The sequence below is a fragment of the Pseudorca crassidens genome, chromosome 2, assembly GCF_039906515.1.
Source record: "Pseudorca crassidens isolate mPseCra1 chromosome 2, mPseCra1.hap1, whole genome shotgun sequence".
Taxonomy (NCBI): domain Eukaryota; kingdom Metazoa; phylum Chordata; class Mammalia; order Artiodactyla; family Delphinidae; genus Pseudorca; species Pseudorca crassidens.
In genome coordinates this window covers 107,466,520-107,491,184 of record NC_090297.1, presented here as the reverse complement: position 1 = coordinate 107,491,184, position 24,665 = coordinate 107,466,520, and the positions used below count along the sequence as shown (strand labels likewise).

General features: G+C 42.3%; 4 protein-coding genes and 1 long non-coding RNA gene across 5 annotated transcripts; 3 read left to right on the top strand and 2 right to left on the bottom strand.

The window, feature by feature from the left end:
- Positions 1-1,532: 1,532 nt before the first annotated feature.
- BOLA1 (bolA family member 1) lies at positions 1,533-2,790 on the bottom strand. Its single transcript, XM_067727595.1, has 2 exons — positions 2,651-2,790; positions 1,533-2,282 (listed from the first exon to the last, which is right to left on the bottom strand). Exons 1-2 carry the CDS (start codon positions 2,681-2,683, stop codon positions 1,866-1,868), a joined length of 450 nt encoding a protein of 149 aa, XP_067583696.1. The 5' UTR covers positions 2,684-2,790; the 3' UTR covers positions 1,533-1,865.
- A 1,022-nt stretch (positions 2,791-3,812) lies between these two features.
- On the top strand, positions 3,813-17,036 carry LOC137219277 (uncharacterized). Its single transcript, XR_010941051.1, has 2 exons — positions 3,813-5,613; positions 16,877-17,036. It is a non-coding gene; the product is annotated as an uncharacterized lncRNA (long non-coding RNA).
- On the top strand, positions 12,935-13,327 carry LOC137219274 (histone H2A type 2-B). The gene has a single exon (XM_067727596.1). It carries the CDS (start codon positions 12,935-12,937, stop codon positions 13,325-13,327), a length of 393 nt encoding a protein of 130 aa, XP_067583697.1.
- On the bottom strand, positions 13,489-13,915 carry LOC137219275 (histone H2A type 2-C). The gene has a single exon (XM_067727598.1). It carries the CDS (start codon positions 13,876-13,878, stop codon positions 13,489-13,491), a length of 390 nt encoding a protein of 129 aa, XP_067583699.1. The 5' UTR covers positions 13,879-13,915.
- On the top strand, positions 14,159-16,456 carry H2BC21 (H2B clustered histone 21). The gene has a single exon (XM_067727599.1). It carries the CDS (start codon positions 14,205-14,207, stop codon positions 14,583-14,585), a length of 381 nt encoding a protein of 126 aa, XP_067583700.1. The 5' UTR covers positions 14,159-14,204; the 3' UTR covers positions 14,586-16,456.
- Positions 17,037-24,665: the final 7,629 nt, after the last annotated feature.

Genomic DNA, 24,665 nt, shown 5'->3' with positions numbered 1-24,665 from the left:
TCTCATGTTCATTGCAGAATATCACAATGGCTAAGGTGTGGAAACAACCTAAATGTCCATTGACAAATGAATGGATAAAGAAAATATAGTATGTACATAACAATGGAATACTTGCCAGCCTTAAAAAAGAAGGAAATTCTGCTATGATAAACCATGAGGACATTATGCTAAGTGAAATAAGCCAGTCACAGAAAGACAAATATGCATGATTCCACTTTATCTAAAATAGTCAAATAGAATCAGAGTGGTATGTTGGTTACTAGGGGCTGGGGGAGAAGGGAATGGGGAGTTGCCAATCAAGAGGCATAAAACTTCAGTTAAGCAAGATGATTAAGCTCTAGAGATCTGCTGTATGACATTGTACCTATAGTCAGTGATAATGTATTGATTGTACACTTAAAAAAAATTGTTAAGAGGACAGATCTCAAGAGTTTTTGCCATAATAAAATAATATTTACAAAAACATTTAAAAAATCTAAGAACTCCAAAAATGAATACAAATAAACAAAAACTTGGAGTAATATTTCTTGAGAATAGAACCAACTTTCCTCCAAATCCTTGTGTGTTTTTTAAAAATGTAGATTCCAGATTCCATTCCTGACTTGTGGAATCAGAATCTTTTTTTGGAAGAGAGTTGACCTAGAATCCACATTTTAAACAAGCTCCCGTGGGAATTTTTATCTGTGAGGAAATCTGAAAAGTACTGCCTGAGGTTTACCATTGACGCTCCTCTCACTCTAGTCCATTTCTGTTCTAATCAAGCCGTTTTCTGACTTTTTAAAAATGGTCACTCTCAAATCAACTCCTTCCTTTCCATTTCAACAGCTGACCTCTAGGTCAGGGTTCTGCCTGCACCATTGGTTAATCTCTGTGCCTCCTATTTCCTATGCCAACCCACTTACACATCACTGCCAGATCAATCTGCCCCAAAATGCTCTTTGGCATCCTTTCCTCAACACCCTTCAATGACTCCCTACTGCCCAACCAGATGCAGTCTAAACTCTTTAGCCAGAAACAGTTGATACATGTTAACCAAGCTTTCTCTTTACTGTCTAAGTTCCATCTCCATATTGAGATCATCAGAAAGCTGCTTATCTAGACATTACCTGAGCTTCCCTCAAAATTATGACATTTGGAAGGCTCATAAGAAAAAGGGCTATGTAAAGTTTTCTCCCCCTTCTATACTTACTTCCCAGATTATAATCTTTTCACTGCTTTAGTGGTTTTTTTTTTTTTAAGTTTTTTTTTCTCACGAACAAATGTAAATCCTTTTGGAAATGGACAGGTTGATAGAAAGCCAAACATTCCCCAAGTCTGAAGTTCAAATGTGTCTGTAACTGCTGTCTTGTCCAATAACTCTCTGCCCAGTCCAGCTTCTACGCCTTTGCTTGGGTTCTTCCCCCTGCCTGCAACAACTTTCCTTTCCTTTCTGGTTTAATGAAGCCCTTCCTGACTATGCTAGGCCTCAAGTATCTTTCTTCTCCCAAGAACATCTGTAGCACTGGTTCAACAGGCCTTTAACAACACAGCAATTCACCTCATATGTTAATTTCTCTTTTAATGTACAGGATTACTTGCAACTCATAAGGTCTGGTGGTTCCTTAAGTCACAATTTAACACGAAACAACTGGGCAGCTTTTCCTTAATAGTCCAGGGCAAGAGCAGTAGTGAGTGATTGTCTGCTTTCCTTAGGTTGACCTTGATGTGAAATGAATTGCTGTCTCCAGAGAACCTGTATATGCCGGTTGAATGGGGCCCAGGTCCTCAACTCTTACAAATACCAGACTGTATTGAAGGGAAGAAGGTCCCAGTAGTTTATTCTCACCCAACCCGTTTCGATCCCGGTCCTCCCTCTCTCTCAGGGTTCAGGGAGTTCCTCGAGTTTTCTTGCTCCCGCCCAGGCAGGGGGGGCTCGTGTCCAGTTGAGGGTTCTCCCTCCACTGGGCGGGGGTCCGCGCTTGTATGGCCAGGGCGTGGACCGGCCCAGCCAGTTCTTCTGACAGCGCCGCGTGGACCAGCCGATGCCGTTGCAGGGGGCTCAGTCCCTCGAAACGAGAGCTCACCACGGCCACGCGGAAATGGGTTTCACTGCCTGGTGGGACCGCGTGGCCGCCGCTCTCATTACGCAGCTCCAGGACCTCGGGGTTCAGCGCCTGCTCCAACTTTGTGCGAATGGCGGCCTCGACGGGACCGATGGCCCCCGATCTGGCGCCGCCCCGGGACACACAGACGCGGCCAGCCATGGAGAACAGGCTTCCGACCAGCTGCCCACTCAGCATCAGCTACGGCAGAGACAAGGACGGGAGCAGTGAGGGTCAGGGCCTCGCTCTTGGTGAGAGACCAGTCTCTCCAACCACCCCAGCCCCCGCCCCCTGGCCAACGTCCACACTGGGAGCCCGCCTAGACGCCACAGTGAGACGCGAGGCACCGCCTCTTTCCTCTGTGTGACGTGGGGGAATCTGGCCTCCAGCCGCGAGCCGCTGAAGGGAGGCGGTGGATTAGAGAGCCCGCGCGCGAGGCACGTTCCTTACTAAGGGGATTCGCTAAGAATGAGCTGGAGGTTGCAAGAGTAGGGTATGTGCAACTCCGGGCTTTTGGTTGAGCCAATGTCCCTGTGTCCCCTCTGAACCCCAGGCTGGGTCCCTTCTACCTTGCACTCAGTCTTCGCTACCGCAGCTCCCATTCAGGGCCGGACTCCTGAAGTTCCGGGCGAAACGTAGACTTCGCGTTCTGAGGCACGCTGGGAAATGGAGTCCTCGCTACGCGATAGACCGGGCCGCCACCACGTGGTGTCCTGAGGGTTCTCGGGAACTGTAGTCTCTACTTCCCCCGACTCGTGAGGTCGTGGGAGGCTCTGAACCTGAGGAACTGTAAAGAAAACGGGAACTTCTGTGCAATTGATATTGAGATTATTCGATTCATTTTATTGACAATACATCTTGTAGATTATCTAGCCCAACACCTTTATTTTACATACAAGAAAATGGAAGTCCATTTCATTTATTGAATACATAATTATTGTGTGCCAGACCAGTCCTGGAGGCTGGGGAGGTAAGACAGGCCCTGTCCTCAGGCAGTTTACAGAACACTGGAGAAGATGGACCAGTGAGTGGACAGTTGCAATACTGTGTGCTAAGGGCTGTGATGGGACTAAGAGCAGGATGATAAGGAGGCATGTCGTCCAGACTTGGGGGGAGAAGAGAAAACTTAAGGCAACAGTTTACAAGAGGCACAAAAATCCCTTTCTCAGCCCCTCCTAGTGTGGTAGCTGCACGCACAAAGGCCAGGAGGAGAGAGAACTTTGGGGGAGTGGTTCCTTTGGGTGTAGTTAGATATAGTTGGAGCCCACGGGGCAGAGATGATGGTGATGGGAAGCTGAGCGAATGTATAGGCCTGTGGGGAGAAGGCCTCGTTAGGCAGTTTTGTTTTTATCCTAGGAGCAGTAGGAAGCTAGGGAAGGTTTTCAGTGGGGATATAACAGGATGAGATTTTTCCAAGATGATATGTAACTCGTCAATTCAACCAGTATTTTATTTTGTATCCTAATATTTTATCGATTTCTCCATATATGTATTTCCCCAACTTTTAATTTTGAAAAATTTCAAATCTGCAGAAAAGTTGAACAGCGCAAAACAGCATCCTCTACCTTTCACTGTTTTTTACATTTATATATATTATATACTTATACATATATACTTTTATGTTTAAGTACTTTATGTATACTTATATACTTTAAAAATGTATTTCTATACTTTTTTTGAAAATAAGTTGCAGACAGCATGACATTTCACCCTTAGGTACTCCAGTATGTATCTCCTAAGAAGAAGGATATTCTCTTAAATAACTACAATACCCTATCACACTCAAAAAATTTAACATAATGTCAATTGCAAGGTTAGTACAATGAGCACCCCATTTATTCTTCACCTATATTTACTGACAACATTTTACCAGATTTGCTTTTTATCTCCCTTTTTTTTTTTTCCCGGTACGCGGGCCTCTCACTGTTGTGGTCTCTCCCGTTGCAGAGCACAGGCCCCAGACGCACAGGCTCAGCGGCCATGGCTCATGGGCCCAGCCGCTCCGCGGCACGTGGGATCTTCCCGGACCGGGGCACGACCCCATGTCATGTGAGTCCCCGGCAGGTGGACTCTCAACCACTGCGCCACCAGGGAAGCCCTAATCTCTCTTTGAATGTGTGTATATAATAAAAATATTGTTATCATTTTTGCTGAACCATTTGAGAGTTGCGAAAATCTTTACATTTCATTGCTATATACTTAAACGTGTATCTCCTAAGACAAGGATATTTTCCTACATAAGCGTAATACTATTACCACGCCTAAGACGTTTAATATTTGTTCAATACTGTTATTAATATATAGTTGACATTCAAATTTCCCCAGGTGTCTCATTACTGCCTTTATAATTTTTTATTTTTCGAAAGCCAATCAAGGATCATGCATTGAATTTAGCCATCTTTAAATTTTTATTTTGCAAAGATCCCTGGCTGCAGTATGGAGAACTGTAGAGGAGGTAAGAGTGCAAGCAGGGAGACCAGTTGGGAGGTTAGTGTAGCAGTCTAGGTGAGGGATGATGATGACTTGGACCACGCTGGTGGTCATGCAGGTGAAGATGGAAATAAATTGTGGCTGTAAGATATACATTGGGAGGGTAAAACCCACAGGATGTGGTAATGGGCTAGTTACGGGAGGGAAAGTATGAAGGATAACTATCAGGTTTGTGCATCTGGATGGATGGCATTTGTTCCCTAAGATACAGAATATTGGAAGAAGCACAGGTTTGGAAGGGTGGGGAAGGGAAAGACTAGGTGCCCAGTTCTGTTTTGTACTTGATCCTGAAGTGTCTTTATGATATCGAAGAACAGATGTCATGTTGGATGTATGGTTCTATGTGTGTGTATTTTATTTTTAACTTTTTCTTAAGTGCTTTCAGAGTTATAGAAATACAAAAACAGTACAAATAATTCTTGCATACCCCTCACCCTGATACCCAGATTATCCAAATATTGACATGTTATCATGTTTGCTTTGTTTCTTTTTATGTATCTAACTACACATATATAATTATTTTTCTGACTCATTTGAGAGTAAGTTTCAGACATAAGTCCATTTACCTCTAACTACCTGTGATGGTTAATTTTATGTGTCAACTTGACTGGGCCACAGGGTGCCCATATATTTGGTCAAACATTATTCTGGGTGTTTCTGTAAGGGTGTTTTTGATGAGATTAACATTAAAATTGGTAGACCGAGTAAAGCAGATTGCCCTCCCTATTGTGGCTGGGTCTCATCCAATCAGTTGAAGGCCTGAATAAAACAAAAAGGCTAACCCTCCTGGAAAAAGAGAGTTCTTTCCCGCCTGACTGCCTTTGAACTGGGACATTGGCTTCTTTCCTGCCTTCAGACTTGAACTGAAACACTGGCTCTTTCTGGGTCTCCAGCCTGTTAGTCTTTGACTGGAACTACAGCATTGCTTCTCTTGGATCTCAAGCCTTCAGACTTGGACTGGAATTACACCATCAGCTCTCCTGTGTTTCCAGCTTGCTGACTCACCCTGCAGATCTCGGGACTTGTCAGCATCCATTGTCATGTGAGCCAATTCCTTATAATAAATCTCTCTCTCTTTTTCTCTCTCTCTCTCTCTCTCTCTCGTTTGCTCTTGCCCTCTCCATATATATCCTATTGTTCTATTTCTCTGAAGAGCTCTGACTAATATATATTTGCTAATATGTATTTAGTAAAAAAAAAAAAAAAAAAAAAAAAAGACGTTTTCTCACATAACCAACAATGTAATTGTCAAATTCAGTACTATAATGTACAGATCTTATGCAAAATTTGCCAGTTGTCCCATAATGTCCTTTATATAAAATGAAAAAAAAAAAATTCTGGGCCAGTATCCAATCTAGGATCACATGCTGTATTCAGTTGTTATGTCTCTTTGGTCTCCATTAATCTGGAATAGTTCATTTGTCTTTTTGTCTTTCACGACTTTGACATTTTTGAGGAGTACAGACCGTTTATTTTGTTAAATATCCCTCAACTTGGGTTTGTCGAATGCTTCACTCTGATTCAGATTTAGGATATACATTTTTGGCAGGAAAACTGCAGAAGTGATATTGAATCCTTTCACTGAAGCATATAGGGGGCATATAATTCAATTTGTCTCATTGTTAATGATAATTCTGATTAATTGATTAAGGTGGTATCTCTCAGGTTTCTCAATTGTAAAATTTTCCTTTTTCCCTTTGTAGTTGTAGGAGATACTTTGAGTCGATGTACTATTCTGTTTTTCATTAAGCTTTTGTCTACTAGTTTTAGCATCTGAGAAGCGCATGTGAGGCAAGAGTCTCGCTGAAGACGAAATGAGATCGTTGCGGGGGGGGGGGAAGGCGGGGAAGTGGGTGAGGGGAGTGAAATGACCTGGGAAAAAGAATAAAGTGAGAAAAGAATCAGATTTTCTATTAGAAGATCACTGTGGCTAGTGTATGAGGAATATATTAAGGGAATGGGAAGAGCGGAAGCAGGGAGAAGAGGAGAAAAGCCTTTGGCAGAAGTCTGGTGCAAGATAATCTGAGTGAAGGCAGGAGACAGGCTAGAGAGAAGTAAATCAACTTGAGTGCTGTTAAAGAGATGGACTCTCTAAGAAGGACTTGTTTTAGGTGAGGGCCTTGTAATTTGCTAATCCAGTGACAGTGGTGGGGAATGGTGGGAGGCTGTGGTCAGAGAAGGCCTTGCTGTGGAGGGGACATTTAAACAGAGATTTGAATGACTAGAGGAAACCAATCATGTGGAAAGAGAGATCTGGCCAGAGGCAATGTATTCACTGCATGTGTTATGCCAGGCTCACTGTTGGCATACTTGGGTGTTCGGTAAAATGTACCGAATGGATAGTGAGCTAGTATGTGAATAGAGAGGGCCGACATTATTATTCCTGTTGCAAAAATAAATGAAAGCTTTGTAAGTTGCAAGCTCCCTAGGGCAAGTTTAGTGTCTTTGTTTCTAATAAAAACATAGTCATGACAATATGTACTACTTAGTGAAGCTTTGTCATGGACAGATTAAGAGTCTTAGAGGCTTTAAGCACTGAGACATTATGGTGGCCGCCTCGTGTAATTAAAGAAAACAAAACGAAAACTAATAAACACTAATGTGTAATGTGAGGAGTAAGATGCCCAACAAAGTATTCATCTTTTTCCTATGATGATTACTTCAGTATTTGTTCATTAAAAAATTAATTTGGGGGCTTCCTTGGTGGTGCAGTGGTTGAGAGTCCGCCTGCCGATGCAGGGGACACGGGTTCGTGCCTCGGTCCAGGAAGATCCCACATGCTGCGGAGCGGCTGGGCCCATGAGCCATGGCCGCTGAGCCTGCGCGTCTGTCCAGAGCCTGTGCTCCGCAACGGGAGAGGCCACAACAGTGAGAGGCCCACGTACTGCAAAAAAAAAAAAAAAAAAAATTGATTTGTCCCTACTGATGTATAATTTACACATAAGAAATGCACACTTTTTAAGCGCACAGCTTAATTTTACATGGGAATACACTATATCAAGATACAGAAAATTTCTAGCACCTCGGAAGGCTCCCAGGGAAGTCAATACCACCCTGCCACAGTTAATCATTATTCTAACCTCTAGCACCATAGATTAGTTTTGCCTGTTTTTGAACTTCTTATAAATAGAATCACATAGTATGAATACATTTGTGTTTGTCTTTTGCTCAACATTGTCTGTGAGATTCATCCGTGTGTGGGGCAGTGATTTGTTCATTTTCATTGTGTGGTATTGCAGTATATGAATATACTACATCCTTGTACGTGCTTTTCGTTGGATGTAAACATTGTTTTCTGTTTGGTGTATATCCAGGAGTGGTCATAGGATAAACTCAATGTTTATTTCTGAAATGGCAAATTTGTTCAAATTTTTGAGATCCCCTGCTTTGTTGGTGACAGGTACTATGCTAAATGTTTTACATTTATAAACTCTTTTAATTCTTGCAACAAGTCCATGAAGTAGCTACTGTTACTACTCTCGCTTTACCATTGAGGAAGCAGAGACCCTTAGAGGTTAGGTAAGTAATGTACCTATGGTCACAGATCTGGTAAACAAACCCAGAGAGTCAGGCTGCAGAATTTGAGCTCTTAACCATTAAGCTATTCTGCCTCCTAATCCAGCATTTGGGCATCTCAGGTTCCACCTCTGTACTAGGTTCTTTATATTTAATTCTCATTTATTCTAACAACTCTATTATGGTAGGGTATATGATTTTTATTTAATTGATGAGCTTCTGTTGTATTTTCTGTCACTCTGGCTACCACAGTCTACTGTTGATAGCTAGCTAGCATTTGGAGAGTGGTTTGTTGACTAAAGAGAAATATTTTAGAGAAGAAGATGCTAATTCTCTAAGAGTATAGTTTTATTTGTTTGTGCAAAAAACATTTAATTACCCTACTAAGAGCCAGGTAGAAGGAATAAAGGACTCCTGATTTAAAGGTGAAGAAGACATGGTCTGTCCCTTGAAGTGGTCACAGAAAGGAAGTGAGACCAAGGTCAAAACACAGGGCAGAGTGCTTAAATGCTATCAGCAGGATATGAACAAAGAGATGTGGGTACACTGAGGCTGTGTGTGTGACAGTAGGGAAGCTTCATGAAAGAGGAGGTGATATCTGGGTGGAAACTGGAAGGATGAGGAGGATTTTGCAGGTCCAGAGGAGGCTGAAAGCATTCTAGCCAAGGGCAACGTCATGTGCAATGGCAGGGAGCTGTGGAAAGGCCTTGCTCCTCTTATGAATGATGTGAAGCTCAGTACGGAGGGGGCTGGGGGTGGAGTTGAGGAAAGGTGGAAGAAAAGGGGAAGGGAGAGAAGTATGGTTGGAATGATAGAATGGACCCAGAATGCCCTAAATGTTTGATTAACTAGATTGCCTGGTTAGGAACTCCGCTGCTTTTGGTTAAAAATCCCAGAGGTGTTAAAGGAGATAAGATCCAGCCTGTTTGTGATGGTGTATGACTTTTACAAATGGCCTGCTCTGTTATATATTTTAATAGCTCTGGTAAGAATGCTGGGAAGGGAGGTCTGGGGAGCAATAGATAGTAACTGAGCCTGATAAAATTTGTAGGATATTGGCCTATCTGGACTTATCTAATAAGGTTTTATAGCTAGATGGAATTTAAAGTATTAAGTCTAATTCCATTCTTCTCTCATGCTCTCTCACTCTCACTCTCTAACTCTCCTGCTCTCCAGCTCTCCCTCTCTCTGTAACAGAGGCAGGAAGCGAGGTTGGGTAAGTTAAGTGACTTCATGAAACCCATAATCTAGTTAGTGAAGTAGTGTGCTTGGAGGGATGATGAGCAGTCTTTGAGTCAGGCAGACCTTGGTTCTAATCATGTCTTTGTAAGTGGCTGTGTGACCTTCAGCAAGTGCTTAAACGTCTCTGAGCCTTGGTTTCCTTATCTGTGAAACAATTACAGTCATCCTTCAGTATCCATGGGTTCTGAATCTGAGGATTCAATCAACCGTAGATGGAAAATATTCTAAAAAAAATCTGGAAAGTCCCCAAAAAGCAAACTTGAATTTGCCCTGCCCTAGCAACTATTTACATAGTTTTACATTGTACTTACAACTATTTACATAACATTTACATTGTATTAGGTATTAAAAGTAATCTAGAGATACTTCATCTGGGAGGATGTGCTTAGGTTATACACAAATACTACACCATTTTATATAAGGGACTTGAACATCCTTGGATTTTAGTATCCACTGGGGGTCCTGGTACCGAGGTACAACTGTATATCTACTTCATAGGTAGCCCCTAACATAGGGCTTATCTCTTAATAAGGGTTTAATATAATCTCTTTTCCCTTTACCCTTCCTAACAGCACAGGGTCACTGTGATAGAAGTAAAAAAGAAATCAGGAGGTCAGCTGGCCCCTCAAGCAGGGCCTCGAAGCGTACCAGAGTTGTCATGGGGTCCCTACTACTGTATTTTGTTCTGTGCTCTGTAGGGCTGAAAAATTGACACTATTAGAACTTCCAGAGCTGATTGGCTTCTTGGGGAGAGAGTTACACTAACAAAATACACAAGCAATTGATGAATAGGTCAGAATTCAAATTAATTAACTTCTAGTGATAGATACATCTTCCCATACTGGTTCTCCCCTTTTCAGTCTCATATTTTTATCCTAAAGTAGAATAATTGGAAAGTTGTTAATTGAGAGCAGAACCTGAGCTAAGAGGGTTGGATAGTCTTCAGAAACATTTCACCCAGACTATGAGAACAAGCTGATGCTTTCACCAGGGAACCTTCTATAACAGCCTAAACCTTTGTGTCTAGCAGACACATACTCTTAAGTGTTAGAGAAGCACAACACATTCCTACTGTAATTGCCCCATTTAGATGGTATGTGGACCATATCTTTCTATTAACACGTGCATCTTCTGAAATACTATAATCAGTTTGGCTAGAATTATCTTCAGTTGCATCCTACTATTGAGGAAACACTCCCATTACTTTTGACTGTACTTGGGTGTTTCACAAATCTATACCAGCATCTTACCAGGGGTAAGCTCTACAGATAGCTGATGTTAACTAATTTTAACTTACAGAGTTCACCAGATTTCCTCTATTTTCTAGAGGCATCTCATTACAGACCTCTTTGTACTAGTCTCAATTATCTGTATACCCACTGCCTGATAGGTAGCATGTACTCAATAAATGTCAGTGGAACAAAGGTGAGGATAAAAGAGGAACACTAGAAAAGAGCTCAGGGAAAAAAATTTAAGTCTATTCTTTTCTCTATAGCATTCTACCTCCTGTCTTTGATAGGGACATAGTGAAGGGACAAAGTAGGTAATTAAATAGTTAATCCCACTGGGGATTGTAAGTAAAGAAAAAGGTATGGGAGACCACTCTAAGTTAATGATCACTCAATCAGGCAGGCCTGCGTAGCAACAAAACTATGCAACAGAAGCATGAGACATGCCCCAAAACAATAAAACAATGGTGGCATGAGACCCACATCCTGCCCAGTGAGCTCAGTAAGCTGATTCCAAGGGCATGCTTCTCTCCACACACTAAAAACAAAAAAATATAAGGAAAGGGTGACATTATACTGAAACCTGAGATCATTTACCATTTTTAGAAAATGAGCGCCTTTTGGCTCATTTCCATTGCACCATGACAGTCCCGACTTGACCAAGTAGGGACAAGAGCCTCCCTCCCCCCCTCCCCGCCACGTGGAGGAGGAGCTAATGCTGGAAGTTTGACGTCTACTCAAGAATGAGGAAGAAGGTGGTCTTTTCCCCCTCCCCACTTTTCCTTTGATTATAAAACTGTAGCCCACTAAGTTCTAGGAGCACGGCACCCTCTCACCCAGCCACTTGGGAAGTCTCAAGTCTCACAAGTGTCCTATTCTAATAAGTCACTTATCTGTCACTTTGCCTCTCGCTGAATTCTTTCTGCGCTGAGACATAAAGAACTGAAGCTCCTCGGAGCCCCCAGACGCATTTCAGCGGTTTCAGCTTTATGGGATATTCAGGAAAGGGTGAAAATGGGGTGGGGATGTAGAACTCCCAGGGATGGGAAGCTGAGGAGAAAGAAATGGAACTTTCAGGACAAATTTCTATGGAAGGTAGGTGGAGGATTACACAAACGAGTCTCTAGGGGCTGTTGCTGAAGTCTAAGAGAGGCAAACAAGAGGATCATGGAGGAAAAGGCTGAAGTTAAATAAGTAACACTGGATATGCTGTTGAGATGCAGGGAACAGTGGATTCTGGCTTAGGTACCTGGAAGATTGTTGGTGCCATTCAGGTAAAGAGAGCAAAGGGCGGGGGGGGGGGGGTGTTTGGATGAGTTTGCTTTTGGATAGGTCGAGTTATTGGGACAAACAGGTTGAAGTATCCAGTCAGCAGTCACGTATATGGGTCTGAGCTTCTGAAACAAATTTAGGTGTTAGTTGAAAGCATGGAGTTGGGTAAGACTCTTCGGGGAGAGTGAAGAATGGAGGAGTGTGGGGGAGGGGCGAGTAGGGAGGCAGAGCCCAGCTGGACACCGGGATTTAAAGACGGGCAGAGGAATTTGGTGTTGCCAGAGTTGAGGGGTGGGGGTGGGGAGAAATAAAATTAAATAAATAAATAGGTAAAAAAAAGGGCAAAGGAACAGAAGCAGGATGAGGAAAGACGAAGGGCGACATTTTGAAAGCCAAGGGAAAGCCGCCTTCAGGTTCAAGGCGGTTTTGGACGCCGCCGGGAGGTAAAGAGGAGGATGACTAATTCTATGCTAGCCTCGGTCAAACTGGAGTCCGAGGAGCAGTGGCGGGTGGCATGGGGCTAAGCCACACTGCAGGCAACGAGTAAATTGAAAGGGGGAGGCCTTAGTAGTACTATATTCTTTAAGAAGTTTAGCTTTGACGAGCCACAAAGGGAGGGACTTGGAGGGTAATTTAGGGCTCAAGGGGGTAATCAGCTTCAGAATTCGGTACCCTTGAGCGGGAGTAACTCTACATCTGCCAGAGGCTCTCTGCAGTCCTTTTGGGTCCTTCTTGGGATTTCCCTTGGTGAAAAAAACCCTACCACTCTTAAGTTGGAAAAAAACTGCCACTCAATAAAAAACAAAACAGCGTGTTGTTTGAAAACCTTCGCTTTAAAAATCCTGGCATGCAAATAAGGGGCTTTAATGTGGTTCACAGCGATTGGTAGGTACTTACCAAGGCCGTCATTTCCTCGTAGTACAAGATGCAAACGAAGAGTCTGCTTTTCGCTTTCCTATTGGCTGTTCGATCGGACTCAGCTTTTAGCCAATCAAACCACTTCGCTTCACCCCTCCCGGTAGCTCTTATAAATTACATCAAATTGGTTATCTTTGCCACATTCTTCTCTTTGAAAAAGAAGCTGTAACTGCATTTTTAGCCGTAATGTCAGGACGCGGAAAGCAGGGAGGCAAAGCTCGGGCCAAGGCCAAGTCGCGCTCGTCCCGCGCAGGCCTTCAGTTCCCCGTGGGGCGAGTGCACCGCCTGCTGCGCAAAGGCAACTACGCCGAGCGAGTGGGGGCTGGCGCGCCGGTGTACCTGGCGGCTGTGCTGGAGTACCTGACAGCGGAAATCCTGGAGCTGGCCGGCAACGCGGCCCGAGACAATAAGAAGACGCGCATCATCCCTCGCCATTTGCAACTAGCCGTGAGAAATGATGAAGAGCTCAACAAGTTACTCGGGGGTGTCACAATTGCCCAGGGCGGCGTCTTGCCCAATATCCAGGCAGTCTTGTTGCCCAAGAAAACGGAGAGTCACAAGCCTGGCAAGAATAAGTAATTAGGAGGCTTGACACCAACCCCACTCACCCCAAAGGCTCTTTTAAGAGCCACTAAAGTGTCAAATGAAGGGCTGATCACGAAACAGCGCATTAGCTCTTTTTTTGAAAACTTGGGTGGCTCTAAAAAGAGCCTTTGGTCTTTGGTTCACTTTGTCTGGATTTATTTGCTTTTGGCTTTGTGGCTTTCAGTTTTCTTTGGTAATAGAACGGCCTGGATGTTGGGCAAAACGCCACCCTGGGCGATGGTGACTTTGCCCAATAGCTTGTTCAGTTCCTCGTCGTTGCGGATGGCCAGCTGCAGGTGACGAGGGATGATGCGCGTCTTCTTGTTGTCTCGGGCCGCGTTGCCCGCCAGCTCCAGGATTTCGGCGGTCAGGTACTCGAGGACTGCCGCCATGTAGACAGGCGCGCCGGCCCCCACCCGCTCGGCGTAGTTGCCTTTGCGTAGCAGACGGTGCACTCGCCCCACCGGGAACTGCAGACCTGCGCGGGACGAGCGCGACTTGGCCTTGGCGCGGGCCTTGCCTCCTTGCTTTCCGCGGCCAGACATAACTGAAAATAATGCTACAAGGCCTAGAGCTCAGATTCTCGCAACAAACAGGATTCAAAGATCAGCAACTGGAAAGCTTTTATAAGCTTTCCTAGGGGTGGGGTCAGGAACGAATTTTTCATTGGTCCTAAATTGGCTCCAGAAATGGCCAATAAGGTCAAGAGTCGGTGTTGTTACGTAGCTATTACTGATAACGCAAGGTCTCTACATGGCCCAATGGAAACGTAAGACTTTTGGAGCCTTGATTTGCATACGGTGGTTATAAAAGGATCAGGCCCGCCCATTCTCATGCTACTTTTCCTTGCTAACGGGTGTTGTATTCTACAATGCCTGAACCGGCAAAATCCGCTCCCGCGCCCAAGAAGGGCTCGAAGAAAGCTGTCACCAAAGCTCAGAAAAAGGACGGCAAAAAGCGCAAGCGCAGTCGCAAGGAGAGCTATTCCATCTACGTGTACAAAGTGTTGAAACAGGTGCACCCGGATACCGGCATCTCGTCCAAAGCCATGGGCATCATGAACTCGTTCGTCAACGACATCTTCGAGCGCATCGCGGGCGAAGCGTCGCGCCTGGCGCATTACAACAAGCGCTCGACCATCACCTCCCGGGAGATCCAGACGGCCGTGCGCCTGCTGCTGCCCGGCGAGCTGGCGAAGCACGCCGTGTCCGAGGGCACCAAGGCGGTCACCAAGTACACCAGCTCCAAGTGAGTCCCTGCCGGGACGCGGCGCTCGCAGAAGTCGCCGGGCCGCTTGACTTTCCAAAGGCTCTTTTCAGAGCCACCCACCTTATCACCAGAGAAGAGCTTTGTTCACTTGTTTTCCCTCAGTCTCTTCTCACAAAGTAAGTTGCAGTAGTTGGATGAAAGTAATGGCAAATGGCACACGTAGCTTTTTAGGCCCTTATGACTTGAGGTTCTTGGCGCGTGACTGGTATTGCTTTTGAATCTAGGCCGAGTCTTAACCCCTCACTGTGCTGCTTCGTTTTCTTATGAGTCAGTCAGTTCTAAATTAGGATTCTGAGACTGCTCCTTCCCACCCTCTTGCTTGTAGACTGTTGTGTCCTGGTGGCTCTGTTAGGTACGTTTCATCGGTGTTCTAAAACGAAGTGAGTGATTTCGGCCATCCTCATTTAAGAAAGGACCCCAGGATGTAAGTAAGCCCGAGTCCTGCGAACACTGCATCACAGCCCTGAAGAATTCTCCCGAGAGTTTGGCGGCTGCTTGGGTGCCCAGTCACCAGTTACGCCCTGCGACGTGACCTCCTGTGGATACCAGTAGTTCGGGGTATTTAGGACGGAACCCGCGCTGCCTGGTCTCAGCCTTTCCCTGATTGGACGACATGAATATTCAAAATCTCGCGCCGCTCCAGAATTCATAGATTCTGGTTTCCACCGCTCACTTTGGTGCTTTGAAATCCCTGTTATTTTTTGGTTGGTGGATCATTTTTGCATTTAATTCTCTTATCTTGGAATGTTTCGGCCTCAAGTAACTGCAAGGCACTAGTCATTTTAGTCTGGGCTCAAACGTCACCTCTCAGAAACCTTCCCAAGTCATCCACTCAGGAGTTTGCGCCTCTTCTTCCTGCCTGTCCTGGGCCCTCACTCTATTTTATCTTCCTCCTAGCAGCGGTCTGAAATTGTCTTGTTCGTTTATATTCTTGTTTACGGTCTTTCTCCTCAAGCCCTTAACAGAAACTTTGCTGGTCTGGTTTTCCTCTATATCGTCAGTGCCAACCAGTACTGGGCACACAGTGGACACTTCAGTACTTATTGAATTAGTATTTGTTTAATTAATTTTTCTGTCCCACTCCTTTTTTAATCGCTTCCGTGGATGGATGGGTGCGGTTCATTTTCATTAGATGTATGTGAAGACGTGATGAAAATGGAAATGTTTTTGGAGCTCCTCCCCCAAGTCTGTCCGTGGTCACCTCAGGGCAACAGCTGGGAGGAGGACTTTGTTAAGATTTTTTTCTTTTTCTTTTTCTTTTGCTTTAAGGGGGAGGTGGCAGTTTTGTCCCTCCTTTATACTTCTCAGTTTGGCCTAATCTCTTGGATTTTCATTAAATTCAAAACATTGGTCACTGGAAATCCTTTTCCTTTCTCTGTTTATGACATCCTTCCATCCTGATCCTTTGTTCCTCACGGAGATGAGCTTTTAATTTATGTTCACCATCTCATTTGCTTTTCAGGAGACCCTATACGATAGACAAGATTAATATCCCTTTAAAAACGAGATTGAGAGAAGCGAAGTGATTGGTCCACTGGTCATGCAGCTAACCTTGTCCACCTTTGTATCCTCAGATGCGAGGACAATTGTATTTTAGTTTTACTTCGTGTAATTACAGAATGTTGAATCTTTCTGTCCAAGCCTTGATTTTTCTGATAAAGACACTGATGGTCTGATGAGTTATTCAACTCTGCTTTTGGATAAGGGATCCTGGAGTTAACTGCAGGGGTTTCATGAATCCAAATGGGCTCCAGACATTATCAGAGACTGAATAAATCTTATGTTTCTTACATGTGTGTTTTCAGATGTGTGTAGATGCTATTGTTATTAATAAAGTTACCAGTTAATTTAAAAGCTTGGCTGGATTATTGTATCTGCAATATAGTTTTTAACTAAATGAAATGAACAGATACAACCACTACTGGGTCTGTGGAAAAGCTGAGTGCCTCTGACTTGGAAGATGAATATTTATAAACCATCAGCCAAACTTACTTCTACTCCAGAAGTGCACGGGGGCTGAAATAGCCTGTTATGAGGACACTGTTAATGCTCAGTAATTGGAAAATACATGACCACAAAACCAAACAAAAATCACCACAAACAAGAAGCACTGTAAACAAGATAGAAGAAATAAAGTCCTTAAGAAAGTTTATAACACCTGCAGAGTACTCACTGTATGCCAGATGACGTTCTAGGTCCTTTACACATAATGACTCATTTAATCCTCACAAGAACCTTATGAAATAGTTACCATTATTATGTCCCATTTTACAGATGAGGAAACTGAGGCACAGAAAGGCGGCTTCTCAGAAACTCTCCAGAGAATAAACTCTTGGTTCAATGTTTAACGGACCTGAGAAAGTAAGATCCCTCTCCGAAAACCTGGATTTGGGGGGAAATATTTATGCTTTAAAATTAAAATATAAAGAAATACCGCCTGCTTTTTTTTTAGCATGCACCTTGGATATAAGTCTATGGTGGTGGCTGAAAGTCTTGGGTGGGGTGCTCTCATTCTCCATTCCAGAAACCATAGTTCAGCTCAGTTTTATTTGTCCCCATAGTTGTAGGGCTCACCAGCTGAAATACTTTTACTAACGTGAGAGAGCATTGGTTACTGACCGTGGGCTCCTCCACTGTTTACTAGGAAGTTACAGAGTGAGAAAGGGGAAGGAGGTGTTAGAGTTTGGTATTTTAACTCTGGAGGGGAGGTGATTAATGATGGTGAGGTTTATCCTCCTAAAGAACCTCTTTGATCTTTCTCCTTCTCAAACATCTGTATACATTTGCTTAAGTTGGAGTTAATAACAATACTTGTTATAATAACAATTGCTTCTACTTCTTGAGCACATAAATATTTACCTTGTCCTCTGCTAAGTGGTTGACAAGCATTGCCTCATTTAATCTTCACAGCCACCACTTAAGATGGATTTCATCCTTATTTTATAGGTAAAGGAGATTGAATTTCAGAAAAGTTAAATAACTTGTCCAGGATTGTTTAGGAAGTAAATGGTGGAACTACAACCCAATGCACACTTTTAAAAAGCTTGATATTCAAGGCCCTCCATAATCTGCCTCTTCCTTCTTCCACAGCTCTATCTCCTACTGCTATACAGGATTTCTGCTCTAGTTAACATGGTCTAGTCACCTTCCCCTAAACCCGTTTGCTCTTTCTCAGGGCTAGACTGGACTGCCCCTTCTTTCTGGCCTGACCAGAGCTTTCTTTCAAGCCAAGGCCATAATCTTCCACCTCAAATGACACCTCTCAACTAATTTCTCTACCACCCTCATCTCTTCTTTGAACAAACAAACAAAAACAAAACAAACTTTACTGAAGTATAATTGGCATACAATAAACTGTACATGTTTAAAGTATACTTTAAGTTTAGACATACATATATACCTATGAGAACATGAGTACAATAAAAATAATGGACATATCCATCCACCCCCCCCAAAAAAGGGTTTCCTAGTGCCCCTTTATAATTCTTCCCCCCAGCTCCCTTCACCAATGTCCTCCTTTGGCCCCATCCTTGCCCTCAAGCAACCACTGGTTTGCTTTATGTCATTATAGGTAGTTTGTATCATACAATGTATCATTTGTATCTGGCTTCTTTCACTCAGCAAAATTGTTTTGAGATTCGTATATAATTCGGTGCATGTATCAGTAGTTCATTCCTTTTTATTGCTGAGTAGTATACCATTGTATAGCCGCAACTGGTAATTCAGTTACTTGTTGATCGATAGTTGTGTTGTCCCCAGTCCTTCCTCCAGTTTTTTTTTCTTTTTTTTTGGCTGCGCCCACATGGCATGAGAGATTTTAGTTCCCCGACCAGGGATTGAACCCACACCCCCTGCAGTGGAAGCGTGGAGTCTTAACCACTGGACCGCCAGGGAAGTCCCCTTCCTCCACTTTTTAATGCACTCCAACTTTGTGTCGTGTTGGTTCCACAGACGAGCACAATAAACTTTCTGCCTTCAATTGGGAAGGAACTCAGATGGTGGATGAACCATATACACAGATACTTATTCAAGTGGGAGAAAGTATTAGGGTTTCACTTTTGTTCTCCGAGTCTCAGAACGTCTCTAATCCATTTTATGTCCTGTGGCCAGAGTAGTCGTCTAAAGCACAGACGGTGGCCTACCTCTCTGACTCAGTTTGGCCTTCAAAAGAAAAACATGAGAGTAAAAAATGTAAAACTATCAGCAGTTCTTATACCATATTTGGTCTCACAGCATGGTCTGGGGAACTCCGCTCCTTTAAAAGGGAGGCTAACATAGCTCACAATATGGCTAATCAGTGGTTGTGGCACAGGGAGGAAGCCTGAGGGGCAGCTCTGTTCAGTTTTCAGACACTGACCCTTAACTGGAAGACCGTCCCTGTGGTTCGGGAGACTAGGTTTAATCATTTATTTAATATGGGTGATTGAAAATCTGTATCTGCTAATTTAATAAATAATTATTAAGTATCTATTAATATTATTAAGTTCTGTAAGAAAGGATCTCTAGGACCACTCTGACTCCTGAGCATTGTTAGGTATGATATAATTAAGTCATTCTTTCATTCAGTGATTTATTGAGTATCTGTTAGATAGCAGGCAGTCTGGTTTAAGGTTAAACGGAACAGAATGGCTTCTGCCTTCCTGGACTTTTAGTGGCTAGAAGGGAAGATAGATATTATACAAGTGACTATAATAAAATGTGACATGTGTTAAGTTGGGAGAAGTACAGATACAGAGAGTGTAATGGAGGGAGGCCTAACTTAACACGGATGGGGCTAAGGAAGGCGTCTCTGAAGAAGGACTTGAAGGAGAGTGAAAGACAGCAAGCTCAGGGAGGTAGGAGGAACTGCAAGAAATTTAGTATGGGTAGTATTTAGAGGGTGAGGAGGTAGGCAGGTAGAGCCAGACCTTGAGGGATTGGCCCAGACATATGGAAACGGACTTTAAAGAACCCGATTAGCTTCTGGGCCAGCGTGCCTGTGGAAACATCTGTACCCGTTCAAGCAACCTCTACTGCGGATGACACCTTGACCCTCGAAAGAGTGTCCATTCATTTCAGTGGCTTCCCTTAATGTGGAAATGGCTTCATCAGGCCATCCAGGCCGATGCCAGCCACCATCATGCTCTGAGGGGACCATGAGGTTCTGAGGGGGACTGTGAGATTCATAATTGGCCAAATGCAAAGGTTTGCCAATACCCAGAGCTGGTTGGGCTAGAGAAATGAGGTATTCTCATACACTAGTAGTGAGAGAAGAATTTGGTGCAAACTTTTTAGTGGGTAATTTCACAATAACTATCAAAATTCTCTTTTCATATATGAATACAAAACAAAACCCCTTAGAAAATCACTTTAAGATATGTGTGCAGGGATTGTAAATAGCAGCTTTTAAAAAAAAGTATTTTTAATTTTTGATAATTGAGAAATTAAAACATATACACAAACAGATGCCAATGTACCCCTTATCCAACTTCAACAATTATCAACTCAAACCAGTTATCAACTCAAGGCCATCTATCCTGTGTCATTTTGAAGCAGATCCCAGGCACCATATTATTTAATCCATAAAAATTTCCTTATGTGTCTCTAAAAGATAAGGACCATAGTACCAAATCATGTCTAAAATAATTAACAATAATTCCTTAATTTATCAAATATCCAGTTAGTGCTCAAATTTTTAATTTTAATCTCCCTATCTAATCTAATCTATATGTTTTAAAAGTACTTTATCTGAATCTGAAGCCAAATAAATCTACACATAGTGGTTGGTTGATGCCTTTTAACTCTAATGTATGTTTCCCATCCATCTCTTTATTTCTTGTAATTTCTTTGTTGAAGAAACTGGGTTGTTTTCCCTGTAGAGTTTTCCCAATTCAGATTTTGCCAATTACTTCTTGGTGTAGTTTATCATGATCTTCTGTCTCTGTATTTCCTGTAAATTAGTAGTTGGATCAGAGGCTTGATTAGATTTAGGTTCACTTTTCCACTCCCTGGCCAGACTACTTCATAGCTAGTGCCATATATATATATACACACACACACATATATATATTTTCATATCAGGGGACATAATGGCTAATTGCTTCTCTTTTTGTGATAACAACACCTATCGATGCTTAATACTTAGATCCTTTAAATCACTAGGGGCTGCAAAATAATATTCTAGCACTTCTCCTTTATTAGCTGGAATTAAGAGAAAGCAGTATTATTTTTAATAATAAACACATAGAAACTACTTAGATATCTATTAGCAGGTGAAAAGAAAGTGGTAGGATCCGTTTTGGTATAAGTAAAAAAGGACATGTGTGTATGCATTGGTGTGTCTGCACTGGTAAGTAAAACATTTTTCTGGAATTTCATATATTAAAGCTAATAATAGTGGCTATTCATCAGGAGAGGAATTTGGTTAGTCCAGAAGGAGGCTTTTACTTTTTCCTTACATCTTTCAATATCATTTGAATTTTTGATCAATGTGCACTTAAAAACACTGTCAGCAGAAGTAAGTTATTTGGGCAGTGTGGGATTATTGGCCATAAAAAAAGCCCGAGTGATATGATAATATTTTTGGTGAAAATAGTGTATTTCAGATACCTATCCTAATGCCTGGCACAGCAGATCCTTAACTTGTTTTAGTTAATTGTGAAAAACAGTTTTTAAAATCTTCAATAATATAACCTAAACAACAACAACAAACTCCAAAAGTCCTTGGGATTTATGAGCTGACCTACAGTTCCGGGGCTGGGACTCCACTAGTCCCAATCCTGTGAAATAAACAATCACTTTAAATTGTGAACATCCACTTTAAAGAAGGTATTCTCTGAAGTGATTTTCCTGACTGGTCAACTTCACTGATAAGGCTTCGGCTACAGATTTGGTCCTCAGCCAGGCTAGGAGACTGGGTCACGGAGCGAAACAAAATCAGGTGGAGAAGACAATACGTAGAACGTGCCTGGGAGAGTTGGTGTGGGTTCCTGAGTAAGTCAGGAGCAGTATTTTGGGAGGATTATTCTGACCTTTAAATCTTTATTCTGACTGAGACTTGCAGGATAAATTGATGCTCCTGAATTTTACTCAAATTTTTTTTCTAAAATTTGCAAATCACAAACAATCTGAGGATGTCTTACTATATTTGCTGTATGCATTTAATAGAACCATTTCCCCTGTTCTTTTTATTCCTTTTTATGTTCATTATTTGCTCCCTTTCAGACAATCATTCTAATTTCGCTTCTTTGTGTTCCTGCAAAAAGTGTATTGCTTTCTATGCATTAAAAATAATTATCCTCGCATACTATATATTCAACCCATTCTCGAAATAGCAAAGCTACTGAGATGAACAGATTAGTGGTTTCCAGAGGGTGGGTGTGAGGTAGGAGGTGGTTGGGAGTAAATTGTGGAGTTCTTTTGAGGTGATTGAACAGGTCTGTATCTTGATTGTGGTGGTGGTTAGAAGAATTTATACATGGAATAAAATTGCACAGGATTACATGCACACACATATGAATGAAGTTTAAAGAAACTATGAAAAGTAATTCAGGTCTATAGACTAGTTAATGGTAATGTACCAATGTCATTATCCTGGTTTTGATATTGTACTACAACTCTAAATCATGTCACCATTGGGGGAAGCTGAGTGAAGGGTACATGGGATTCTACTATTTTTGCAACTTCCTGTGGATCTATTATTATTTCAAAACAAAAATTTTAAAAAGTTGCAGAACATACTTTACTACTAACTAAATAGATGCAAAGTTAAACTAGAATGGCATATGCTTTTTCTGTTCCTATTGCCTATATATTCTTCTTTGGTACCAGACAATGTTCTAAACACTTTACATGTATTAAATCATTTTATCCTCACAATAACCCTATAGGTAGGTAGTATTATTATTTCCATTCTACAGATGTAGACATGGAACCACAGAGAGGTTAAGTAATGTGCCCACAGTCACACAGTCATATCAGCAAGAATCATATCCTATCAGCCAAGTGACCAAGGCAAGATAGAAATTCAGTCTCCTTTTAGTCACTGTACTACATCACTAATGTCAAAGAAGCAAGATGTTGATGCAGCATTTATAGCAGTTAACAATGTTAGAAATAATCAACAATTTAGGAATGCTGAAATAAGTTATATCAACTCTAAGGGAAAAAAAATTAGTAGTTAGACTAAGTCTAACAAGCCCAGTTTATTGACTTGTTTTCAAGGAGGGAGAGCACACACCAAAAAAACTGTGAGGTGTCTCACCAACAAAAGAAAAACATACAATACAATAGTAAGTACAATACATACAATAGCTTACAATAGTAAGCTGTGGGGAAGGATAAACTATAGAGTTTTGATGGGCTTAAAGCAAAGCAGGGCTGTGTGAAAAGATGGACATCAGAACTAGGCTTTCAAGTGCATTCAGGGTCCTGTTTCCTTGGAAACTACAAAGTATTGATGAAGGTGGAATGTTGTGTTTAGAAATCGCTTGTTTGAAGTTTTGTACCTGGGTTGAAAACCAAGGTTGCTTCTCAGAGTGATTTAGGTCCTCTGGGCAGGAGGGGGATATTTCATTCTTACTGATACGATTTCACACAGCCAAAGTTCTGATAATCTACGATTTTTAAGAGAACAAAGTTTCTCAGTGAATAAGAAAGCAGCGGTCCCTCAAAGAAGGGGATTCTGACTCTTTATAGCTACAGCATGTCCTTGGGACTTGTGTTTCCTGCTAATTTTTGACTAATTCTTTGACGTTCATCTCAGCCTGATGAATGGCAGAACAGATTTTTTACTTTCTCGGTCCTAGCAAATGTCTACTTTCTCAGAATGCATGTAAGTGGTATTGTGTTTTATATTTTATTCTATTTTTTACTTTCCCCCTTTCTAACGTATATGTTAAAAATTGGCCTTTCCCTCTCAACTCCCACAAAAACCTGCATCTCTCTTTTGCTCTCCATGTTGTGATGTGAACATGCACTCTGTTGACTGAAAGTGCTGCATTGAACTCCAGGATGTGCAAACACCACATTTTACCCCCCACTCTCCTGCTGACGGACATCCATATTTGCTCCAATTCCCCATCATCACAAACACGCTGTTATAAATAAACATCATTGTGCATTTCCCTCATGGACCTATGTAAGAATATCTTTTGGATAAGAACCCTCAATACTAGGGTCCATTTATTCTTTATTGAATGAAGTAGTACCAGGCTCCCCTCCAGAATGGTAGGCTCAGACTTCCAACACCAAGGCATCAGGACTCCCATGAGACCACTTCCAGGTTAATGCTTGGGTCATCCAACTTTCTAAGTTTGGCCAGATTATCTGGTGTAGAGTGATATCTCATCTTTGCTTTCATTTTCATTTCTTTGATTATTAATGAGTTCAAGCATCTGTACATGAGTTTGATAGCTTCTGTGTTTGCTTTTCTGTATATTGCTTACTTATAGACTTTTCCCAACATTGTTCATGGAGTAAAACCTAGCCACTCCATAGTTTGGCATTTGAGGCCCCTAAAACTGGTCCCTGATGTCCCCAGTATGAAAAGCTCATTTCTCATTACTGCCCTTTGTCCAGGCTACCTGTGGTCCAACAACAATTCTTCTTTGTTTTCACTCTCCTTTCTGCCTGGGTTACACCACCTTCCTTAGCTCCCAATCTAAATGTATCTCAGATCCTAGATATTCCTGAGAACCCACCTCAAATATCACCTCCTACAGGAAGGGTTCCCTTGTTTGTTCAGCTGGAATTGACCTTTCCCTCTCAGCTCCCACAGAGCTCAACCTGCACTCTCTTTATCATCCACTACAATAGGCCTTCCACTTTTGCTATTCATGTGGGTATCACCTCCCCATAAAGACAGGCATCAGGTTATGTGTGCAAGAACAGAAAGATTCAGAAGGCATGTTCTGAGAAATATTGACTTTAAAGAATAAGTACAATGATTTTTACTTTATTCTTTGTAGTTTCCTCTAGCCAGTGTTTTTCTAACTATAGGTTGTAACTCATTAGTGGGTTATGAAATCGGTTTACTTGATAGAGAGCACGTTTTTCTCCCCTTTTTTAAGAAGAAGAGAAGAGA

What these genes read in the sequence shown, in the direction of transcription:
- BOLA1 (XM_067727595.1), bottom strand. Translation starts at nt 2,683, where the DNA reads ATGGGAGCTGCGGTAGCGAAGACTGAGTGCAAG. An exon ending in TAGCGAAGACTGAGTGCAAG is followed by an intron (nt 2,283 to 2,650) that starts GTAGAAGGGACC and finishes TCTCTGCCGTAG; the next exon opens with CTGATGCTGAGTGGGCAGCT.
- H2BC21 (XM_067727599.1), top strand. Translation starts at nt 14,205, where the DNA reads ATGCCTGAACCGGCAAAATCCGCTCCCGCGCCCAAGAAGGGCTCGAAG.
- LOC137219274 (XM_067727596.1), top strand. Translation starts at nt 12,935, where the DNA reads ATGTCAGGACGCGGAAAGCAGGGAGGCAAAGCTCGGGCCAAGGCCAAG.
- LOC137219275 (XM_067727598.1), bottom strand. Translation starts at nt 13,878, where the DNA reads ATGTCTGGCCGCGGAAAGCAAGGAGGCAAGGCCCGCGCCAAGGCCAAG.